We start from the raw sequence: 25,330 nt of genomic DNA, 5'->3' as shown, positions 1-25,330 counted from the left end.
GTAGTACTTGATAAGTTAAGCACAGGTACAATTCTACCGTTGCCTTACTGAGGTGAATGTTAAGTTTGTGATCATCTGGGTTGTGTCGCCGTGTGATTTGGTAGTAGATACTGTCTTTCGGAGGAATATACCGTTCTCATGCTCCGTGAACACGTGTTTTAGCGCTGAAAACTGCTCGTTCGCACTTCGTAATGTAACAAGACTGTATATGTTGTATGGTCTACATTTAAGAGGTGTACTTGACAGGAATTACAAATGGCATGACTGACTATGTATTGCAATATTTTGAGATATGGCATTTGTAAGTACCTGTACTTATAAGATCTAAAAGTTCGTAACGACCGTATATTAATAAAACAATCGACTTTTCGAAAATTAGCCAACCTTCTGATTTTTAGTTTTCTTTCCTAAAGTAGGCTTATGTTATCTCCATGCTGTCTGTATATCTGTGGATCCCTCGCTATTAACGTTTGAATGCCCGAACCAATCTTTATGAAACTTCGTTTGTATATCATGGTACCTGAGCGCATCTCAACGGCATAATTCATAAATTCCTCTCATTAGTCTGTATGTCTGTGTACATATCCCCCTATCGTTGCTAGGCAACGGCTCTGTAAAAACGTTACCTCTGCACCGAAAGACATACAATAGAACTGTTGGGCGTTTCGTTTTCTATGCGGTCCATATCGTGTCAAGGAAAGTAGGCCATTAGTTTTTTCCAGATGTTATTGTTCGTTATTTAAAACAGCATTTCGGACACTGTATATACTGACCAGCTCTGTCGATTTGGCGCAACTGGTTATGCTTTTTATCTGAGGACGGAGGCACAGTCCTAACGTGTGAAGTAAATGGCAATCCTGCCGATATTTATGTTGTTAAGCTCAGAAACGTACGTGTATGTATACTCTTATGTAACATCAAATATTAATTGAATGTATAGACTTATATGTGTATGTAGATTCTAGCGGTGTCTGACGATAGTGTAAGACACTCAGAATTACTGGGGTTTCGGACTTTATCCGTCTTCCAGGAGGAGAGGACATCTGGCAGGATCATCAGGAAGACCGTACAGCTGGAAATCGAAAAGTGAATAGTCGGGTGTTCGACTGAGCTACGGGAAATGAGTGCGTGGGCATTTTGGAGGAGTGGACCCCCTCCGAAACGAAAGAAGAAATGTCAAAAACAGTTCTTGAAAAAGGAAGAAATGGCGGTACGCCTGCAGGTCATTCGGGACGAATAGCCATAAGCAGGGAGCAATGTGGCCTGTAGACCCATTGCTGGACAACAACGTCTAGATATGCAAATGTGCAACAGCCGTTACTAAGTAATGGTTTCGCAAACAAGCGTGTTTCCATGTCAGTAAATACGGCAACAGAAGAACGGTGTTTTCTGCACTGTCCATGCCAGATGTTATAAGCAAGACAGTGAAGTGGAGTCAGTTGAGTTGGGTGAAGTAAAGAGTAGTTGGTTGGTGAGTCAATGAGTTAGAGGACTGCTGATATTTATTCATGAGCTGTTGCTTTGAGAACATGATAGGTGAGGCCGGGGTTAGTTCGGGAACCCAGAGGAAGGGAAACGTCCGCCGTTGGAAGCCGCTACCAAGCAACGGCTAGTGAAAACGTAACTGTGGACACTAGTGTGTATGTGTAGCAGTGCATTGTAAAATATAGTCACGCGCTGTATCAGAGAGTCCAGTAAAATCGTTTACCAATCCAAAACCCGTCTATAATCACACTCTTATCACTTGAAAATACCATGTAAAATTCATTCAGCAGGTCTTGTGTCATGCGTGCAGATGTGTAGAAGGACGGACAAAGCGACTTTAATAGGCTCTTCACAAGGTAACAAGCGCTCCTAAAAATACGCCATGCCAGCAGCAAATTATCCTGCGGTTGTTTACTTAGTTATACCTTTTGCTTCTTCATTCAGGTCATTGTAGTCTGCCCCCTTCGGCGTCGTTACGGTTCGCCCTTGACTTGACGCAACGCGACGCGATCTGAATTGAAAATAAACTCATTCGAATACCCACTTAGTCTCATTGCTCTACATAGGGTGGACGTAAAGTCGCGTTGCCCCTGAATTATCATTGCTAAGTTTTCCTTTCTTATTAAGCTCTCTGAGCTGTTTCCCATCAGATTTTTTTTTCATTGGCGCTACAGCCCTCATTCGGGCCTAGGCCTACCTGCATGAAACTCCGTTTTACTTCGGTTTTCTAGATCTTAGACATACGGTATGACTCCTTGGGCGGGTGATCAGCTCGTCGCAAGGCCTCTACCTGTACACAAACACAGAAAAACGCACACAAACAACCATGCCCTGAGTGGGATTCGAACGCACGATCCCGGCTTCCGAGCGATCGAAGACAGTGCATGCCTTAGACCGCTCCGCTACCGTGACCGGCCCCATCAGAATTAATCTGCTTTTTATTGCTAGTGGGGTGGGACTAAGCCCCTTGCACTGCGGCCACTTCTGGCCAATTGTACCAGCCCCAGATGACAGGTGAGGGTGATTGTGGAGCAATTGGTGGAATGAAGATTGGCAGGGTAAACCGAAGTACTCGGAGAAAACCCGCTTGAGCTATGGCGCGGCCCCAATTAGTCTGGTACTATGGATCTTGTAAACAGTTTGGAGGAGTCGCAAGGCCGATACATACTCAGAACAATACAAACATAGAAGAAATGCAGACAAACGTCCATGCCTGGAGTAGGATTCGAACCCACGATCCAAGTGTTTCACCGGGTGAAGACGTTCCACGCGGCCACTATGATTGCAGCCGAAAATACTCGAATGACGTCACTGCGTTGCGCTTTAGTTTCCCAGTAACTTTGTACGGTGATACATCGAAAATTAATACATTAGTGAAATAAGTGTTCCTGGGTTTAAGCTCTTAAAGCAGATTAAGGTAAAAATGTGAAGTTATTTCTGTGCTTAATTAAGCAGTATGCTGTGAAGACATATGGGGGAGTGGAGTTATAGTTCCACAGTTCTTGACCTCGGCACTAGATGGAGGTTAGTGGTCAGCTTCACGCACCAGCCACTTTAACCCCTGGGAAGAAGCCCCCGCTACGCACTGGATAGTGGATTTGGTGGGCCACAGAACCGATCGGGACACTGTAGATGAGAAAGCTCTTGCACTGCCGGGAATTGAACCCGGACCGTCCACCCGTATTCCGTCACTATACCAGCTGAGATGTCACTGCCCGCTTTAAAGCTGAGTGGTGCCTATGTATACCACCTACTTTAACGTTTGGAATGTCGGCCTCCAAAATTTGTGTTTCATATAATTCTCAAAACAAACAACGATTTTTAACCCAACAGCATTAACCAATTAGTCTTTGTAATGCAGACACATTGTGTTTTGTTTTAAATATGAATTCACTCTGTGATAGTATGTTTTGCTGATCTTCCGGCTTGAAAATGTATAATTGATCTTCGTGGTCACGGGTTGTGGAGGGCTGGGCATGAGACCAGTGCTGCTGCATAGCGGCAAAATTATGAACCTCCCCTCTGAGCTCCGCACACTGCCCTCGTGTGCGTCAAGCGTAGATAAGGGAAACCAGTTTCGGAAAATGTCAACATACTATATTTAATGCACCGGCATAATCATAATTACACGCCGTTGCTTTAAATTGTTTTTGCCACAAGTGCAGACGAGGCAGAATTCTGCAGCACAGCGTCATATGGCGACCTCCCGGCTGGTAGCACAAACCCGACAAATCAGTTTTGATGTAATTCGGGCAGTTTCTCACTCAGACAACGTCTGCGTCCTCTGCCATATATCTGTGTTTATTTTGTGTTTTGTTATTCATAGTCATACGGTGGGCTAGCCCCGCATCAGACGAGGCTTTATAATTTCAGAATAACTTCTAAATGGGAACATGCCGAAAGTTTTAATCCATATAAACTGAAGGAGAAGAAGAGACATTTTAATCCTCAAATATTTCCATCTATATTCTATATAAAATATATCGCCCCCTACTCCGCCCCTATGTATTTTTTTATTGCTAGTGGGGGGTGTGACTAAGTCCCTTGTACTGCGGCCACTTCTGGCCTATTGTACCAGCCCCAGATGATAGGTGAGGGTGATTGTGGAGCAATTGGTGGAACGAAGATTGGCAAGGAAAACCGAAGTACTCGGAGAAAACCTGCCCCAGCGTCACTTTGTCCACCACAAATCCCACTTGACCAGATCCGGGATTGAACCCGGGCCGCCGCGGTGGGAAGCCAGCGACTAACCGCTTGAGCAATGGCGCGGCCTTTCCCCTATGTAACTTAAGCAACCAGACGTATTAGTTACGGATAGGAACAGAATATGAAAACAGTGAACCCTGTGGTAGGTATGCTTGAGTCGGTATTTGAAGAGTTCACTTTTGTCGGAGAAAAGTTAATAGCAGCATCTGGAAAGCAGCACTGCTTAGTTCATGCTACTAATATCTCGGTATAAATGTAGCTTTCGAGCCTGGATATTCAGTGAAACTGCGATTTCCCAATATTCCTGAAAGACTAAAATGTATGATAGCAGATCGCAGTGAAATAGGCCCTATAATGTGACCAAATAGGCTATAATACAGATGACCGCAACAGTTTTCCCGTTGAAATTTCCACGGACTATTCGGTAGATGTTATCTGTGACGGAAATAGCATTGACACGATTTAGGGGTGTGGCTATAGACGGCATAAGGATTGGTGAATGGATTTATTGATCACTTATTCACCCCACACGGAACAACAATAATCGCTATCGTTAATATCCACGCTTTACAAATCACCACAGAACTCGCTAAGCCTTTTTCCAGCCTGCCGTCTCCTCACCAATCGTTCCATAACAACTGCTTCTAATAACAGAGATTCTTCAGCCTCGCGCGTCCAGGTTCTGTATGCACAGCCTCTTGCGGAGGACTCAGCTCTCAACTAACAACTCGCAGGCTGGCGGCCATTTCACACCAATCTCCTAGTCTTCTCTTCAAATGCTGACTTTTAACTGACAACCAACTACTGACTAACTCCAAATGGACCTGGTTGCAGCAGTTGTCTTTAAGATAACTCCTCGGCGCGAACCACATAGAAAACACCTTTCTTATAGTATTGCGTGCGTATTAGTTTCCGTGGTAACGTGTTTACGGATCAATTGCCTAGAAACGGGTTGCATAACGCCATTTATTAAGAATCTGCCACCGTAGCAACATTCGCTGCTTCTTGGCCGTTACCCAGCAACGGATCTACACGCTGCAGTATTATTTGGTTATTCAAAATATCAGACATGAATTTCTAGATCATTCTCTTATAAAAGCGGTATCGTGGATGTAATATCGTTTTTCATCAACTTCAATTGTACGAATTGTTCCGTGTAAGCAAACCAACCCCTGGTCTCTCTAGCAAAGTACGCGCGAGCATACAAATAGGACGCAATTTACGACTCGTAGAGTGAACATACATTCTCCTTATTGCAGTGCTGTGTTCTCTTCGCTGCTCTGTGCATCTTAAAATGCAATTTAGCCTCATCATATAATTTGCATCGTTACGTCAGCAAGATGGCGCGAGATCTCTAACCAGTGAGGCCCTAGACTTCATTTAATGCATTTTAAATAACGTTCCAGTGTGCCGTTAGTTAAACCCTGGATGCGTATTCGGTTATTGTGCGGCAGTATTTATTTATTTATGTTTTTCATTATTTATTCCTCGTGTGGAGGTTGGTTAGAATGCCTCCACCGTAGCCCTACGAGTCATAGAAGGTCACGAAAAGGGAACCCAGTGGTTGAAAGGGGGGGGCATAACTGGGCCAACCCGTCACTGAGGACATAAATACAGGGACCTGGTCCTCCAGGTTGGGGGTTGGACGTCAGGCTGTGACGACCTTACTCTGTAAAAATGAGGACAAATCAGAACCTCATTCAGGAGGAAATTAAGAGGAGACTGAACTCGGGTAATGCTTACTACCATTCAGTCCAGAACCTTTTGTCTTCTCGTCTGCTGTCTAAAAACGTAAAAATTAGAATATACAAAACTATAATTTTGCTTATGGTTCTGTATGGGTGTGAAACTTTGATTCTGACATTAAAAGAGAAACACAGACTGAGAATGTTTGAGAACAGGGTGTTCAGGAGAATATCTGGACCAAAGAGAGATTAAATGACAGGAGGTTGGAGAAAACTGCATAATGAGGAACTTCAAAACTTTTACTGTTCTCCAAGAATAATTAGATTGATCAAGTCAAGGAGGATGAGGTGGGCAGGGCATATAGCACGAATGGGAGAATAGGAATGCATGTGGATTATTAGTTGGAAAGCTAGATGGAAAGAGACCACTGGGAAGACCAAGACGTATGTGGGTGGCCAATATTAAAAGGCATCTTAGAGAAATAGGATGGGATGGTATGTATTGGATTCATCTGGCTCAGGATAGGGACCAGTTGAGGGCTCTTGTGAACATGGTAACAAACCTTCGGGTTCCATAAAATGCTGTGAAATTCTTGAGTAGCTGCACAATTGGCGGCTCCTCAAGAAGGGCTCAGCTCCAGGAGTGAGGGATGAGTGAGTCCGACGAAGCGAAAACCGGTTGGTCTAATTCAAGACAAATATGACAGAATCTTCTAAGGAAGGCTGTGGCTCAGAAGGGGCTGTTTTTGCAGTGATGAGGATGATGATTCATTTACTTTTTTATTTATTTATCATTAATCTTTCCTTCAGCTGCCATATGCAGGTTGGTATGACGGGTTTAGTCTGGGATTACATTCGGGAAGTGCTTGGTCAGAGTCTCGGACAGAACACAGGTTATCTTGATTAAGATTTGTTGTAGTTTTCCTCAGTCTCTCCATACAAATACTGCAGTAACACCTCGCTCGGGCTGCGACTGCTTCATTCTGAATCCTTTTCCTAAATCATCAGTCATCCTATAATTCGGCGCGATAAAGTCTGGATACTGCAACCCACCAACCTACCTACCTGCCTACTTGGCGTACCTACCTACATAATCAACTACCCACCTATCTACCTACATACCTACCTATCTACCCACCTACCTACCTACTTACCTACCTACCTATCTACCACTCGGCACTACAGCCCTGGGTGAGCCTTGGTCTCCTCTACAACCAGTCTCCACTGCTCTTTATTCCTCACCTTCTTTATCCATCCTTTCACCGTCATCTTCTTCAGGTCGTTCTCAACATCGTCTGGCCATCTCATCCTGGTTCTTCCTTTTAACATTCTCTTTGGCATTGCATTCTCTTCCATTCTTTCGACATGCCCCAGTCATCTTATTCTCTGTGACTTGATAAATCTTAGTATATCTTCTCTTTTCAGTAATGTGTTTATCTCTTCACTGTATATTATCCTCCATACATTATTTTCCATCACTGGTCCGTATAATTTGCGTATCATTTTTCTCTCGACCATTCTCAATGCCTTCTCGTCTGTTACTGTTAAGGTCCATATCTGGATACTGTCCTAAAATGATCCGCAGAAAACGTGTCGAATGCTTCGCCCATTTACGTTTAAACTACTGTTTCACAAGTACGCCTTCCGGCTACTTAAGCGTAGTCGGTATAGAGACTGGCTACGTTTGGACGGCCGAATGGTCGGAATTCGAGTCCCGGTAGGGCCAAGAATTTTCTCCTCTTCATATCGTCAAGACCGGCTGTGGGGCCGACTCATACTCCTACCCAATGGGTACCGGGGGTAAGGCGGCAGGGGCGTGAAGCCGACCACCTCCAACTAGTGCGGAGGTTAAGAATACATGGATCTATACATCCACTTCCCCATACGTCTTCATGGCATAATGCTTGATGCGTTAATTACAGGGACAACTTTACTTTGAATGCCGGAGGGTTGCATTGTATGGGAGTGTTATGCTTATAATTGCTGGAAAACTTGACTGCGTTGGAAGTAATGGATTACATGCTCTATTGCCTTGCGTGTTTCCTGTGTGGCGGGAATGGATGTAATTAGTAACGACACCCGCGGCTGTTACGTACTTATATTCCCTTCTCATTCTTTGGTTAGACTGTCCTCTTATATTAACTGTCATTCTTAGTACGTTTTATCCATTGTTCACATATGTACAGAGAACATGGGCGCCACAAGGATTTTCCCCCGTGGGATTGGGCTTGAAGCGAGACGGTCTTAACATTTTGTTTACACAACCACTTAAAAATGTTTTTACTGATCGCTTTTTATATTCATAATAGATGATTTGATTTAAATAATTATTATTTTTAGCCTTCTTCCCTTATTTTAAAAACAATAGAAGTATGCTTATGCGATCTGTGTGCGTATATATATCCCCCATATCAGCTTTTGAGTGTCTGAACCATTCTTTATTAAACTTTGTTTGTATATCACGGCACCTGAGTCAACATCAATGTCGTACTTCATAAATCCCTCCCATCAGTCTGTGTTTCTGCATATGTATCATCCCTCTATGGTTGCTAGGCAACAGCTCGGTGTACATGTTCCCTGTGCAAAGAATTGTTGGACGCGTCATTTCCTGTTGTGTCCTTGTCGTATCAAAGGAGAATCTGTCACTCTCCCAGTCGCTGCAAGGAAACGGTTCAATAAACACGTTCCCGCGGCGACACAAATTGTTGGAGGCGTCATTTTCTATGCGGTACATATCGTATCGTAAGGAAATAGGCTATTAGTTCTTCCAAGAACTTTCTCTTTGTATTAATATTTTAAATATTTCCTTCTATTTTCAAATTTGAATTTGTTTTTCTCTAAAATCCATGGATGGGGCGAGATGTGCGCCTTATATATATGTCCCACTGGATCCCTTGGCCGACAGATCTCTCCACACTCCTATGGAACTGGCCCTTTTCACGGGGATTTGGGTAGATATTACATAATCGTTTCCCAACTTGAGTGAAATGAACAGCCATTGAATATTTGCGATATGAATTATGAAACAATTTCAAAATAATAAATTACATTTAAGATTGCTCTCTTCTGATATGTGACGCCATGTGTTCTGGTAGATGATGATCAACATTTTAGGCTGGGGCCACACGAGCACACAAAATTCGTCCGTTGTAACGAACGTACTTTAAGACGGACGTTGCTAAGGACACCACACAGTTGCAGAATGCGACGCGTAGTTTTTTGCCTGCAGTGGAGCCAGAAGAAAGCCTAGCATTCGCCTCTCCTGTTTATTTCTACAACGGACGTCACGACATTCGTTACAACGGACGCAGTTTGTGCGCTCGTGTGGCCCCAGCCTTAGTCTGACTATAGAGTCACCTTGTTCCACATAAACACTGGTAACTGTCGACCAGAAGGCCGCGCCATAGCTTAAGCGGTTAGTCGCTGACTTCCAATCGCGGGTTCGATCCCGGGTATGGTCAAGTGGGATTTGTGATGGACAAAGTGGCGCTCGGGCAGGTTTTCTCCGAGTACTTCGGTTTCCCTTGCCAATCTTCATTCCACCAATTGCTCCACAATCACCCTCACCTATCATCTGGGGCTGGTACAATAGGCCAGAAGTGGCCGCAGTACAAGGGACTTAGTCCCACCCCACTAGCAGTAAAAAACTGTCGACCAGACTATGCAGCGTAACAACCGCGAAGACAGTAAGCACGCCCCATAAGACAAAGTGTAGTGGCGTGCTGCAGCGATTGTATTCGTTTGTGGAGAAGCAGTCAGCTTAAAATGGCAGCCACAGTACGAAAAGATACGTGTCATTTGGCTTTCCGTGTACGGAGCGCAGCTTCATTATAAACTCAAAAGACCGGATGGAGAAGTTCCTCGGAACATGTAGAATGGTACAAAGGAAAGCAGTCGGACCTCTGGTTACGTTTTAACGCAAACGAAGTGCAAGGAGTGGAGGCTCTTCACATAGAAATTGGCTTACAAGGGGGTTGATTGTGTAATTGACATTTCAAACCGTATAAATTAAAACTCATTTATTGTTTGTCTGACAGTAGTAGACTGTTGCGTTTATGGCAGCGACATTGCACAATATACGTGATGGCTTTAAGCAGTTTTCCTTTTATTGTACTTTGGAACATACACTATTGCTATATGCGTCAAGGGTAGTGCTCTGAAATGGGGATAGATGCGGGTAGATGCCGTCTACATAGTTCCAGGCCCTCCCCCACCTCATTTTAATGAGTCCGTTTACAGTGACTGGAGGCATCCATTTCTGAAAAACTCTTTCCATCACTGGTTTCTGACTGGGCAACAATGGCGATGTGTATTACATTTAGCAAGGGACAAGAATTCGATACTCTGAAGAAGGAATGCATTGTTGTTGTTAAAGCAAATTTCAAAATGTTCACACAGGGAACCGCCTCTGTGGTCTAGTGGTCAGAGTTCCTGGCTTCAGATCCAGAGGTCGGTTCGATTCCCGGCGCTACCAGATTTTCTGAAAGTAGTGAACTGCAGCGAGGTCCACTCAGCCTCGTGAGGCTAATTGAGGAACTACTTGAATGGAGAAGTAGCGGCTCCGGTCTAGAAAACCGAAATTAACGGTCGTGGTGATCGTTGCGCTGACCACGTGAAACCCTCTATACGCAAAAGTTGGCACTAACTTCGCCGACAAGCGGCGGTCGCTCGGTCGGTATAGTTCGCTTGCGGACTAAAGTTACAGTTTGTTTTTGTTTCTTCGTCCACACGGGTAAATTATCCAGAATGCCGTATACTGGAATGTGTCGCCGTGTAATCGGGTATAAATTTACCAACGTCTTGGAGCCGTGTACTGTCTCCAACTTTAGGGTCAAAGAGTAAACCAAGCAACTCCGAACGCCAGTAAACTTTTACCAGACTACACGGCGTCACAACCCAGGCGATAGTATTGTTAATGCCCACTGCTGTGAGAACCTCGGATTTTACATAGTGAACAGTTGCTTTCACAAACATCTTACAGGAGAAGTGTAAGTACATTGCAACCCAGTGGGAAACAAATGGGGAGTCTGAGCACAAGCAGGTGGAGCTATTATTACGAGTATAAGTTAACGGCCCCATAACAACGTAATCTGTTCTTAATGCTGGATGTGCTATAGCACAAGCTGTGTTTTCAGATAAAACCATTTTATGTAAGCAGAGAAGTCAACTCAGGATATAATGTGCTGCATGGATTAGTGCATGAGTGGGTTATAGGGTCATGTGTATTTGCTGAAAAAAAATGTAATCAGGTTTACCTGAATGTTCATGATTTGTTTGTGATACCAGATATGTTGGACACAATTAAATGTTTCCTAATATGCTACGTATCACCAGAAACTCACCCGTAAAAATTCACTACCAACATTAAATTTACAAAAATAAATAATAAGCATTGTTTTGCTCTACCATTGAAACTTCACTGCTTATTTGTTAGCCAATTTTGTTCTGCCTTCATAATATGAGAACCTGACTTTTAAATACAACAAAATCGTAATACTCATATAGATATTGACTTAAGTCAATTGAAAGTGGCATAATTACATGCATCCAACCAATGCAAGTGCAAAATTATGTTGAAATCTTATATTTGGTCATAAAACTTCACTTTGTAAGCATATTTTCCACGGATACACTACGTTTAATTCGCCCCACACTTCCGGTCTGAGGTCCACCCAGCCTCCTATCCAGTGCGTACCGGGTGCTGTTTCCCTATGAGAGAAGCGGCCAGTGCCTGAAGCTGAGTACACATCTCCAACTAATGCCTAGTCAAGAAAATGGGGACCTTTACATCCACTCCTACATACTTCGTAATGACGTACTGCTTAATTAGTTAAGCACAGGGAGAACTCTTCATTTATTCCACACCTTCGAACTTTAATTCTGGATCTGCGTGTAAATTCATTTCAGTAAAGTTTATACAGGGCGTTCAATCAAGGAGGAAACTTCGCAACACCGCTGACCGGGCCCAGTATTCTTCACACATTAGTGCTGTAACTGTAACGGCACGGGTTCATCAGCGCTAATGACTCATTCTGCTATCAGCTGTTACAGTAGCAGTATGTGAGGAATGTTGGACTGGGTCAGCGGTGTTGCGAAGTTTCCTCCTTAACTGAACGCACTGTAATTTATGGTGTTTTCCCTAGTTTCAGGTAGAACTGTAGTGTGAGTAAAGAATGTTTTACCGTACACTGATGTTCTGTATTTGACACCATTGTCTATGTTAGTGTTTGATAGAAGTATATAATGTTGAATTTAATGAACACGCTGACTGTGTAATCACAGCCAAACTTCTGATAGCAAATCTAGTGTATAGACTGAAACTCCAAGTTTTGCGATTTGAGTCAGCATCAGCAGGAGAGGTAATGTTGATTAGTAAAGTTACATAAGGCAATAGATAAGCCATACAGAGGAAATTGAGTGGCCTAGTACCATTTGAAGCTACTCCATGATGTGTTAATTTCCCCAGAAGCTGCCTTGACTGAATGAGTGACAGTATCTCTCTTCTATTCTCTTCCTATCCCATTGTGATTCTGTAAATGGATGTAGGAGTTACCTAGAGCCAGGCTGACAAACTTGTGCTGCAGTGTGGTGAATGCTTTCATCAGAGATCCATCTTTAAACTTTCATGTAAGCAACTGCAGGTTGCTTTTTTCATTAATGGTGATGTTTTATATAGACCATTTATAGTGCAACTCTTTTGTTTGTATGTGTTGCTTATATTCGGATGAATCAACATACATGGACATACACAGGCATGTTTTTGAGAAACTGATACAGTTATTTGTAGTTAAAATTAGTAGTCTATTTGTGTCACTCATGGAGTTTCAAGAAATTTCAGTTTTGAATTGACTGTATGGCTACAGGAACTTCAATCAGTAACTTGTTTCAGAAGCTATATATAAAAGGTAATTAAGAAAATGTATGCTGCAGTATGACGTATTGTTCACTCTGTCTCCTACAACAAACACATTATAAGGAAGAGCCCTGAACTTTTAATGTTTAAAATTGAAAAGTTATGGAGAAAGTAGGAAAACAATTGTAGTCTGCACCCATATTTTTGTGTTGTCCGGGGATCTAGCTTTCAGAAGCTAGGCCATAATTTAAGTTTGATGTCATCTTGGATGTAGCACCGTGTAGTCTGGTAGTTTGTTGCAAACATTTCAGAAGGATGTGGTTCCTAAATGTTCAGTCTCTTCTACCCTGAAGATGGAGGCAGCATATTACTTTGAAATGTCTGTGATGGTCTCCTAGACTACACAGTGTCATCAGGAATCTTCATGGTCGACCCCCATGAGAACCCCCACATGTGACATGGTACAGATAATCTTATGTTTTGAATTTTCTCATGTAAAATAAATGCTAAAGAAAACTAAGAATTAAAATATATGTGTATAAAAATGTATTGTTTGTCTTTTTATTATAGTTACAGTTTATTTAATCATGCTGTCAGTAATTCAACTATACTTGTATAGCCTCACATGGCCAAATGATTAATGAAATTTAAAAATACCATGTAAATATTACGTCCCTAAGATGATTATTACTTTATTTGTAGACCGTTTAAAATGCTGTATCAGCTCCAGGGGTTGTGTAGGATTAGAAAGAACTGGAAAGAAGCGTTCATGACCTACTGTGAAGTACAAAATTATCATTCTTCTTAAAATTATGAAAATTTGTATCTTCTTGTGCCAGACTCGAACCATGTACCTCCCAAATCAATCTATATATATTATTAATTGAACCAACAGAAAATCATGAGATATTGAAATATAACATGGTTTATTTTTTAAATTTACATGTCATCAAAATTAGCTGTTCATCATAAACTGTGTGTTTTATGTGCAATTCTTCTTTGTTTCCAGAAAATGCGCTTATTCCAAAAGAATTTGGAGGACCTTTCCAGCCGCATATCAGCAGCTGAAGCCATGAAGAATAGTTGGCAGAATCCAGGTGACATGGCTGAAGTGGGCGAAATGCTGGAACAACTTCAGGTAGAGTCTAATGTTTCTCTTTTGCAACCACCAAATGCCACAGTTGAGTGGTCACAAAACTTGCTTCATAGTCAGGAGACTGAAGTTTAAATCACAGCACAGAGACTTGCTATTATGACTGAGGTGTTCCATGGTTTTACTTAGTTTCACCAGGCATGCTGAGATAAACTGTAAAGTAGCCCTTGACTACTAGAGCAGCAATTTCAGTTCATTATTCACAGTCAGTCACTTGCAAAACTGTTAGTATATTATAATATAAAACAAAATTAAATTTGGTTTTATTATAAGGATTAAATGACCCTTACATTTATAGGATCAGCTCAAAATTCTACTGAAATGGGGTAGCTACTTTAATGATATAAAACCTACACCAGTAGCCTTCTCATGTACAGTGAGATCTCATTTATCCATGATAATGGAGGGGGAAAGTAATGTAAGATTAAAAAATACTGATCTGTAATGAATGCTGCCTGGATTTAAAACCTGCTTTGAATTTTAAACAGCAAGTGTAGTCTATTTGTCTTGCTACTAATCACAGAACAGTAAGACAAACCGAGGGCTTACTCTGTTGACACATTCACACCTGTGGTTGCAGATTTCTGATATGACTTCTTAATTAAATACACTCAGAAATTTCTAACGTGACTCAGGGTTTCTTTCTTGTAGTTTATTTTACAGACAGCAAATGGCTGTCAGAATATATGGGTACCAATGAAGAGTAGGGCATTTGTAAGAAGATATGTGTGAAATATAAGTATTTTGTGTAAAGAAATTCTGTTTACGAAAGCAAGTTAGCAGATTTTTCAATCGTGCAATTTTTGACAGCTCTTGTATGATCACTCCTCCAAGTGTCACATAAACCAGCATTATGTACTAATTTTACACCTCATGGAACATCATTACTTACTTACTCATGGAGCTTAGCCCTTCTGGAGGAGCCACCAATTCTGCAGCTACTCAAGAATTTCCCAGCATTTTATGGAACCCAAAGGTTTATTACCATGTTCACAAGAGCCCTCCACTGGTCCCTATCCTGAGCCAGATCTATCCAATCCATGCAATCCCATCCTATCTCTCTAAGATCCATTCTAATATTGTCCACCCACCTATGCCTTGGTCTTCCATGTGGTCTTTTTCATTCTGGCTTTCCCACCAATATCCTATACGCATTCCTCGTCTCCCTCATTCGTGCTACATGATCTTCCCACCTCATCCTCCTTGACTTGATCATTCTAATTATACTTGGAGAAGAGTACAAGTTATGAACATGGAACATCATGCTCTTGAGAAATATTTAAAGAAACTTACCTCTTGCATTGTTCTGCAGCGCAATCAGGTCAGGTTACAGTCTTGTTTAAGTGCATGAACAGTTCCATAGATACCTCTTTGATCACTTAAAAACGGCTTGTTCCAGAAATTATAAGTCAAAACCAAACCATCCTTTCGCCTGTCACCACTGCCTTTTTCATCTTCACAAAGTCAGATTATATTCGTAGAGAAGGTTGCATACATTTTACCCAAAACCTTGTACACCAGTCCTCAGGTCTCTTTCCATAGACCACTTATGCTTCATAAAGCATTCCTTGAATCCACTCTAATCCCTACTCCACTCCTTCCTCTTGTCGTGCTGCATTAGGGCCCATATGCAGAATCTGTTCTACCACAGGAACTGATACTTACTCCTTTATTGCCACCTGTGTCACTAGTTGCAACGCATATAATTCAGTGGCTTCAGAACTGTAGTTTGCAAAGCCATTTACTGGAGAAAAAAAAAGTGTATTGGAAGTTTCCTTTGGATGCCGGTATTCTTTTAAGGAAAACTCAAAATTCTGTTGTGTAAGCATTGCCATTCTGTTATGTAAGCTGCACCAGTTTCAGAGTTACATTAGCGTCCTTTGCTTTCATAATGTAAATGATTTATGGAACACTGTGAAGGTAATGTCTAGAGGGGGGGGGGGGAATGATATGTAAGGGGGATTTTCAAGAAGAGATCCATAAAATAGCTGAAGATTAGAAACAGTTGATCTAATCCGATGGCTTCTGTTTCTCCATGAGTCACTGGCCTCCATCCATATGAACTTCTGACACTGAATATCCCATCCTCCTTTTGTATGCTTTTAGTCAACTATGATTTGAAGTACAAAATTTGTAAATAGCATTGACAGCCTCTGTCTGATATCAGGAGCTCATTACAGTAGTTTGAAGCTGAATACTCATCTCCTTATAGTACCAAGGCTTAGTAGCCTTACCACCATGTTTCAGTATACGAGCGTGGCATCATGCTTAATGGGCTCTGGCATAAGTAAAGTTTTTCAGTGTATATGAATAACATCTGAAAGGCCATTTTCTTAGAGTTGTTTATTGGTAACAGAGAATGGTCAATGTTGGCAGAAGGATCACAATTGTAAATAGTTCTGAAAGGCAACCAAATGGATATACTGCTACTATAAGAATCACTGTGCACTCATTTTAAGTGCTGTTTTGGAACCAGACTTTGTGCAACTTTGTTTCATAAGAGTTTTCGTTTGTACATATTGTTCATATTTCATTACTTTCCAGCCTTACGTTGCATTTTCCAGAAACAGTTTAAATGAGGAGGAAACTGAGCATGCTCAAATAATAAGTAACCAATTGACTTATGGAAGAAGCAACGTCATTTTTTGTAACTGATCACGAACGAAACTTGAGCCTGCATTTTAAACTCAGCTGTCACTTATAGTTTACATGTTATAGCATATTGGAATTTATTTATGGGCTCTTGTGAACTTTGTAATGATGATTCCATAAAAGGCAGGGAGCTTCTTGACTAGCTAAATGACTACTAGCTTCTTAAGTATGGCTGCTCTCCATGAGATTTGTTAGTTATTATAGTGTGCTCATGTTTCTATGCACACATTGTTTTTGACACTCATAAGAGATCATTAAAAATAATGACATTGTCTGTTTACAGAAATTTGGTGAAAGACTTGGGCCGATACAGAGAACGGTAGAAGATGTTAATGACCAGACTGCTTTATTTACTTCCAACAACGTTTTAGTTTCACATATCAACCTGAACCGATTAGAGGATCTCAATACAAGGTATGATAATCTGTTTAAATTCCCCCCGTGATGCACTAAATCAATGGTTCTTAACTTTTTTCGTGCCATGGACCTCTTTGGCCATCTGATGAAGCCTATGGACCCCTTCTCAGAATGTTTTGTGTAAAATAAAATACATAGGATTACAAAGGAAACAGATTATTTTGAAGTACAGTTATCAAAATACTAAAAAAAAACTGTGATGTATATGCGTCTTTATTTATGCATTAAATAACAAGACAATAATACACTTAAAATATAAGTAAGTGAAAGTTAAATTCTATTTTTTAAGACATATCAGTGTGAAGACTCTTGTTGCTTAGCCTGAAAAAGAAAATTAAACCATAGGGTGGTCTTTGACAAGGTAACATGCTTGTCATGATGGACAGCTGATCGATTTTGATTTTTTGTTTTGTTGGTTACAACTGTTTAAAATCCAGATTTGTTAAGATAGTTGCAAATGGAATGAAAGCTTCCATTGCTCCCTTTGCAAGGTGAGGATAGTCTTCTCTCTAGGAACACCAGAATTCTCCAAGGCGTCCCCAGTCAAGCTCCTATTGTAGTAAGTGTTTTGTCTTAATATCAGAGAGTTCATCTTTAGCTAGGTAAATGTCGTCATACAGTTTATATCAGAAAGGAAAGGATTGCAGATCCATGGCTCAGCTTCAATGCCATCATGATAGAAATACTTTTTGAAAGAGTTCTGAAGTGTTTCCAGGTGTTTTCAGATTTCTTATTTCAAAGAGATTAACAGAGAATTTTGTATGTCAGCTTTATCTTGGTAAAGCACTTCCTCCATCATTTGAAAATTTGCAAGGATTTCGACCTCTACTGTCTTTGTCCATATCGACGGCTTAGCCAAGGAAGCTTATTATTTTTCAGTGGCATCCATAATGGTGATTTCAGGACCTTGAATTGAAAGATTCATCTCATTCATATGGTTAAACACGTTACAATATCTACCAGATAAGCCAATTAATGGATAAAATTCTTTCTTTCTAGGTGTCCCAAGAGTGGATTTTCTTGTTCTTTCAGAAAAAGTTAAACTTCTGCCCGTAGCTCGAACACCTGCTTTAAGACTTGTCCTCTTGAAAGCCAGCGACCTTCTGTGTGATAGAGGAGCAGTTCAGATTCTGCTGCCATTTCTTGGCAAAATGTTTTGAAAATGTGATGGTTCAGAGACCTACTTGTGATAAAGTTGATGACTTTTATGGCTGTAAACAAAACTTCCCTCAGGGTTGTTGGAAGAGGCTTTGTTGCCAGTTCATATCTATGTAAATAACAATGAGTGATGATGACATGAGGAGCTTCCTTTTCCAGTAGGGTAGCAAAACCAGATACATTACTAAGCATCACAGTGGTGAAAAGCTTTTCTTTCCAGTCAAAGTTTTGTTTGGCAAAAACCTTTTAACTGTTTTGAAAACGTTGACAGCTTTTGTAGTTTCCAAAAAAGACATAAGAATTCTTCTTTGATGGTGTCATAATGCACATAGCAAACAAAGATAAGGAGCTGGCTGCATTGAGAAATGTATGTTGTTTCATACTGAAGGGGAATGACAGGGCTGCCAATTCCTGGGTGACATTCTTTAAAATGTTAAAAGAAATATCAACTATTCTAGAGCTTATCATATCATTTTACAAAATAAATGCTTCCAGATTTTTCATCTGTTCCAGTCTACAAACCAGCTTGAACTTTTCCAGTGCACCTCTCCTTGCTGAAGTCTCTCCAGTAGTGTGGGGCACCTTTTGTTTGGCAGTCTGCTAAGCAACTTTATAGGATGGTTTAAGGAAAGGTTTTTGTGAAATAGAAAATCCAAGTTTTGGAAGTGTACCAGCTATTTCAAATTGAGCTTCCTGCACATGAAAAGAAAAAACGCACCTTTAGATCCATTTACAGAATGGACAGATGTGCTTTTTCAGTTTTGCTGGCTTCATACTTCCATTCACAAGAATTTTTCTGCACAAAATATACCGTGACTTTTTTGTCCCATCACATTCATTAATGCAAGTGAAACCATACAACACATAGCTTTCATCACACTTCCTTTTCTTCGACGTTCGAACTTAGATCAGGTACATAAAAGAATATAAAATAAATGCAGCTAAAATAAAATATTTTATTCGGTTGACAATTTTTTAAGCTCGGTATTTTTGTATGGTTTTAAAATAATTTGTTTGATATATCTGCATAGAAATAAATAATTTGTATATTAATTAAGTAAAGTGTAAGATACTCAAGAAGACTGTATGACAAATAAATAAAATAAATCAGGTTTTACTGTTTATCCAAAAATGGATTTTACTACTGGAGAAGACATGAAGATTACAGCAGTAACTTAGTAGTGTTGCCCTTCGTGGAATTCAGCTCTGTTTGCGCATGTGGTTTCATGGCTTTCTGTCCCTTTCTAGAAAAAATATTTCTCATTTCTGATATCATTGGACCGGTGATTGAGGTTAGCTCTTTCTAAGGGACCTAAAGATGGCCGCGCCATAGCTCAAGCGGCTTCCCACTGCGACAGCCCGGGTTCAAACCCGGGTCTGGTCAAGTGGGGTTTGTCATGGACAAAGTGGCGCTGGGGGCAGGTTTTCTCCGAGTACTTTGGTTTCCCCTGCCAATCTTCATTCCACCAATTGCTCCACAATCACCCTCACCTATCATCTTGCGCCGGTGCAATAGGCCAGAAGTGGCCGCAATACAAGGGACTTAGTCCCACCCCACTAGCAATAAAAAAAGGGACCTAACACCATAGGTGTCTTCCCCCTTACCTGAAGAGGAAAACAGATCCAGTTTCCAAAACATGTTCTGCTTTCATTTCATTCAGTTATCTGTTTTGGTATGAGAGTAGAGCATATTGTTCATTGTTTGCTGCTTTTACTCTGTGAGTAAATAAGTCTTGCTGTATCCAACCATATTTATGACCTGTTTGTTGCTTCAGGTGGAAACTCCTTCAGATGGCTGTGGATGACCGCTACAAGCAGCTCAATGATTTTGGGAAGGAAGGATCTCCACCAAACCAGGGCTTCCTGTCAGCGTCTGTTGAGCATCCGTGGGAACGTGCTATTACTGCAAACAAAGTGCCTTATTACATTAAGTATGTTTCTGAACCACTTCTGTAATTTCAGTTTTAAGCATAAAGAAAAACAGTAACATATCAGACAGCCAATTTTAGGTGTTCATTGCAGTAAAGATTAGTATTGTGATCTGAGCCTGGACATAGACATAGTCAATATTATGCGGACGTGGGTGATCAGCTTAATTGAGTAGCTGCTTTAAACTAGCAAGAGGTCTTCGGGTACCTGTTGAGCAGGAAGCTGGGTGTGGCACTGAGATATTCTGGATACATAGGAAGAGACAGGAATTACAGTTTCTTTGCCACAAATTGAACCCTGTTTTCCAGCTTCGAGTCAGGTGCTTATTGAGCTGTGATGGCCACAAAGAATTATGTTTAATATTAATACAATTTGTCCTAAAATTTTTTTGAAATGTGTACTGATGCCGGAAGCAGCGTCATCAGCAGCGACTTGAAGCACAGAGCAAATGATGCTCGAGATGGTTCAAGTTCGTATAGCAACAGGCGTGACCAGAGTGGTTTGAACGGCTGCTGTACTGCGATGTGGAAAGCAAATGGAAAAACTACCACATTATCACTTTTCCTGGATAGTCTCTTTCCAAAAACAGAAGATCGCATTAAGTGGAGGAACTGTTTTGGAAGAGACTGTGGACCTGTCGTCTGACAGATTACTGATGAATGGTGAACTATATCTATTCCTGTCTTCCATTTTCATCATGAATACTTTGTAATTACACATCATAACATTTAAACAATTTTATATGACAATAAACCGAACATGCTGCACAATCCCTTAAACACTGTACATGTTGTGGCTTATTTTAAGCCTTCATCTGGGTGTATTACACCATGTCACTGATGACAGCATAAAATAAACCAAAACATGTATGGTAATTAAAGGTTTTATGTAAAGTGTTGTTCTGTGGAGGTTTAATCATTGTTATAAATAAACGACATAATGCTAATAATATCTACAATTAACTTAATCTCTTAATTATCTCCTATTAATGTAGTCCTTTCTTCAGAAGGTATCAATATCCTTAATCAGTTACTTTTAGTCTGTTGCTAATGGTTGTATCGCCTTTTCCAGTCATCAGTTGGAAACTACACATTGGGACCATCCCAAGATGATTGAGCTAATGAATTCTCTCTCTGACCTCAATGAAGTTCGCTTCTCAGCGTACAGAACAGCTATGAAGCTCCGAACAGTGCAAAAGCGATTATGCTGTAAGTATATGCAAATCATTGTTTTAAATTGACCAGATATAGTTAGTTAGTTATTGGAGAGGATGGGTTTTCCCCATGCACTTAGACCAGTATTGGTCCATTGTGCTTCCCTCTATGATATTCTACCAGTCTCTGTACCCTACCGATATTGGTGCGTACCATCAGTCCTGACCGAGCCAGCGAGTTCAGCCTCTACTGGCTTGGCGGTATCTATAATGCTTCCCCCATCTATCAGAGGCGTTAGAGACTACTGTTGGGCAGGAAACGTCCTTGAATTTGGCTCAGTGACCTCCTTTGGAGATATGAGGTTCTTTTACGTGTCGTAAAGCTATGACACGGGACCCACGGCTTAAAGTCCCTCCCAGAGGACTTGTTCCCTGAATTTTTCCACCCTTAAAAATTCCACGACCTCCGCCAGGTTTGAATCCGCGTACCACGAGTCATGAGGTGGGAACGTTACCTCTAGACTACAGAGGCCACTTTGACCAGATATAACCTCAAAGTTTCACATCAGGACCATGTTTATAATTGTTGATGAACAGTATTCCATACATGATTTGTAGCGTTACATAACACTATCTCTTGGCTTTGGGCACAGCTTTAGAGTCCGCAACCCTGAACACTCAGTAATTGCTCACACATCTGTTATAAATAGTTTAAATTTAAAAAAAAGAATGTGCTTTTAGAAAGTCAGGATTAATTAGCAGTACAAACATGTGTAATATCAGTGGGGACATGATGTAATTATAGTGAGAGTGGCAGATACACATTTTTAACTGAACTGAATCATTCATTGAACTACTGAGTATCACTGTTATTCCTGTAATTCTGTTTCTAGTGGATCTCCTCAGTCTAGTTTCTGCTCTAGAATCTTTTGACTCTCACGGTCTACGAGCGCAGAATGACAAATTAATTGATGTTCCTGATATGGTGACTGTGCTCACTTCCCTCTATGAATTGATTGCGGCCGATAACCCCAGCCTTGTTAATGTGCCACTCTGCCTCGACCTCGCCATAAACTGGCTGCTCAACGTCTATGACAGGTAAGCCGGTTGCATTCTTATTAAGGTTAAAGTAAACAGCATTTCTCAGTGAACAAACGTATGTTGCTCTTCATAATCGTCTCTACCTTTTATCTTGTTTCCTTTCAGCCAACGTACAGGACAAATTCGTGTTTTGTCTTTCAAAGTTGGACTAGTCTTACTCTGCAAAGGACATCTAGAAGAAAAATATAGATGTGAGTATGATGTGTGTGTAATATTTGTGAAATTAACCCGTTCAAGTCAGAGAGCAGATTTCTAATTTGGAAATACTTATCATTACTTTGTCCTTTCTTTTGTAACTCTTTAACAACTGAAATTGTTTGGTTTATAGATTTATTCCGGCTGATTGCGGATCCAAATCGATTAGTGGACCAGCGCAAATTGGGACTGCTTTTACATGATTGCATTCAGGTGCCTCGCCAGCTTGGCGAAGTAGCAGCTTTTGGGGGCTCCAATATAGAACCATCAGTCCGCAGCTGTTTTGAAAAAGCAGGAAAAGATAAAACTTCCATAGAGGTGAATGTCGTGTAATCATAGTACAAGTCAAAGTACTGTATCAGATCCAGAACCTTTATAATTATGGTCATTACTTAACAATTGTATTTTTGGTAAATGGACCCTTTCTTATATAAAAAATAATTCCTGTAAAACTGTAATAACCCTTAAAAAGAGTTGTATTTAAATTGTTACATAACATACCTGCATTATGGCCACTCAATGTTTACAATGTGAACAAAGGCTCAGGAGAAGTTAATCCAATTTAGCAGAAGCAAAAGAAAGCGTTCGTAAAGGTGCCACCTTCAAAATTGCCATGGCTGCTTGGTTTACCAGTGTTATTTGATGGGCTTTGCTTCTGGTTTATTCTGTTTTGTAATAGCTATTTTTATTAGCTAAATTTGTGATTGTGACATTATTTATACATTTATTGTATGGCTGGCTGTTTCATAAAAAATGTTCAACTGATAACAGTCTCCATAATCCATCCCCTTTGTGGTCCATGCTTCAGTTCCATGCAGTAATTCCAGGCTGCATTTACCACATGTAGTGTGTACTCTATATTCTATGGGAATGAGGGTTCATCATCATCATCATCACATAATGACATAGATTGTTATATCATTAATAGATATTTACGAGTTCTATTCTCAAGATATTTCCAGCAATACCAGCAGGATATTCAGACTTAATTAGATGGAACTTTTCTGCCATAAGGTCATGTACACAAGGTATAACATGCCCTGGTTCACAAAATGGATGAACTTTACCATATTGTATATGTATTCTGCAGGCAATCCATTTCCTGAACTGGCTGCAGCAGGAGCCACAGAGCATGGTGTGGCTTCCAGTCCTACACAGGCTCTCTGCTGCAGAGACAGCAAAACATCAAGCAAAATGCAACATCTGCAAGGAGTACCCAATTGTGGGGTTCAGGTATGAGCTGGTCATATAACACAGAGTGCAGTCCATGTCAATGACAATTCATATTGCCTAAGCATGTGTGAAAATATTTTATCTTCCTTTCATTATATGTATTCCAATTTTCACATAAACTTCACAGGACATAATATTAACCAATGCTAAGATGAAATTGCTTACATTGTGATCTATTTCAGGTATCGCTGCTTGAAGTGTTTTAACTTCGACATGTGTCAGAACTGTTTCTTCTCAGGGAGGAAGGCAAAGAACCACAAACTTACTCATCCTATGCAAGAATATTGCACAGCTGTAAGTTGGACTTATCTTGTGTTTATATGCATAACTGTTTTGTCCTTTTTAGCAATGAAGTAAGCATTACAGTCATTCTTCTCTGGGAATATGGTTGTCATTAAATCTTGTTTTAAAATGTGTCAAGATGTGATATCAAGGTGGGTGTGATATTATGTTTGAATAAAATTATGTCTCGTCTTATTAGTTATTTCTACAAATTTTCTCTGGATTTATGTGAGAGGTTTTTATTTATATTTAATGCTGGAATACATTAAGACCTGTTTAATTTATGTGAGAGGTTTTTATTTATATTTAATGCTGGAATACATTAAGACCTGTTTAATTTTGCAGAATAAGTTTGATTTGTTTCATTCTGGTCTGTCACAGTAACAATATCATAAGAGGTTAAACAGTTCCATCCAGTTTGACTAGTAAAGATTGTAGGTAAAGGATTGAAATAAGAAAAATCTTTACTAGTCACACTGGATGGAACTGTTTGCAGAATATCTGTTCCATAACCGGCAGAATATCATCAGTGTTACGTGAGGGTAATAAATGTGCATTGCAGTTTTTCAAGTGTAGTATTACACCCAGTGAAGTAATGTCTGCCATTATATGTATGATGAGCTTCACAATTGTTAATATGGTTCATTATTAACACATTTGGTCCCTTACCTGAATTTGATCACTTACCAGTGCTTTGTCTAAACTACCATATCCAGCCTAGGCTGGGCGGTAACATGCTGTGACTAGAAAAAAATAATTCTCTTTTAGAACAAACTTCAAGCATATGTTTTTACCTTTTTGCAAAACCATGGATATAAGTAGATTATTTGCTGTTCATTTCTTCACTGTGCAATGCTGTAATTCATTAGTGTACTGACAGATATGGTTAGATTGGCAAGTGGGGCAGCTTCAGAGTTGCTGAAAGTGAAGTCTTAATGTTAAGTGTAATAAATGTGTAGGAAATTGAATATTCTTTCTCTATGTTCTTTCTCAAAGACCACTTCTGGTGAAGATGTCAGGGACTTCACAAGAGCACTTCGCAACAAGTTTAAGTCAAAACGTTATTTCAAGAAACATCCTCGGGTGGGCTACTTGCCTGTGCAGACAGTTCTAGAGGGTGATGCCCTTGAGAGCCCTGCTCCCTCACCTCAACACTCAACTCTCAGCCAGGACATGCATTCACGACTAGAAATGTACGCATCGCGGCTTGCAGAGGTGGAATTGCGCACCAGGAGTAATTCCACCCCTGACTCGTATGTATCACTTAAACACATGTCCACACAGTAATATACACAAGTAGAAAAGATTTAACAGAGAGGTAAATACAT

The 25,330-nt window shown here is 40.5% G+C and overlaps 1 protein-coding gene across 6 annotated transcripts in view; it reads left to right on the top strand.

Annotated features, from left to right (window-relative positions):
• LOC111871621 (dystrophin, isoforms A/C/F/G/H) overlaps positions 1-25,330 on the top strand; it is a 502,313-nt gene that overhangs the window by 462,412 nt on the left and 14,571 nt on the right. For all 6 annotated transcript variants that reach the window (XM_023864846.1, XM_023864848.1, XM_023864845.1 and 3 more), the window contains 10 exons: positions 13,739-13,867; positions 16,818-16,948; positions 19,885-20,040; positions 21,110-21,246; positions 22,085-22,289; positions 22,398-22,483; positions 22,621-22,805; positions 23,578-23,720; positions 23,903-24,014; positions 24,999-25,255. In XM_023864846.1, the coding sequence (XP_023720614.1) occupies positions 13,739-13,867; positions 16,818-16,948; positions 19,885-20,040; positions 21,110-21,246; positions 22,085-22,289; positions 22,398-22,483; positions 22,621-22,805; positions 23,578-23,720; positions 23,903-24,014; positions 24,999-25,255 (1,541 nt within the window). The remainder of the gene's footprint in view (positions 1-13,738; positions 13,868-16,817; positions 16,949-19,884; positions 20,041-21,109; positions 21,247-22,084; positions 22,290-22,397; positions 22,484-22,620; positions 22,806-23,577; positions 23,721-23,902; positions 24,015-24,998; positions 25,256-25,330) is intronic.

Source organism: Cryptotermes secundus, unplaced genomic scaffold (assembly GCF_002891405.2).
Source record: "Cryptotermes secundus unplaced genomic scaffold, Csec_1.0 scaffold1968, whole genome shotgun sequence".
NCBI classification, from domain to species: Eukaryota; Metazoa; Arthropoda; class Insecta; order Blattodea; family Kalotermitidae; genus Cryptotermes; species Cryptotermes secundus.
This window is presented reverse-complemented; position numbering and strand designations above follow the sequence as displayed.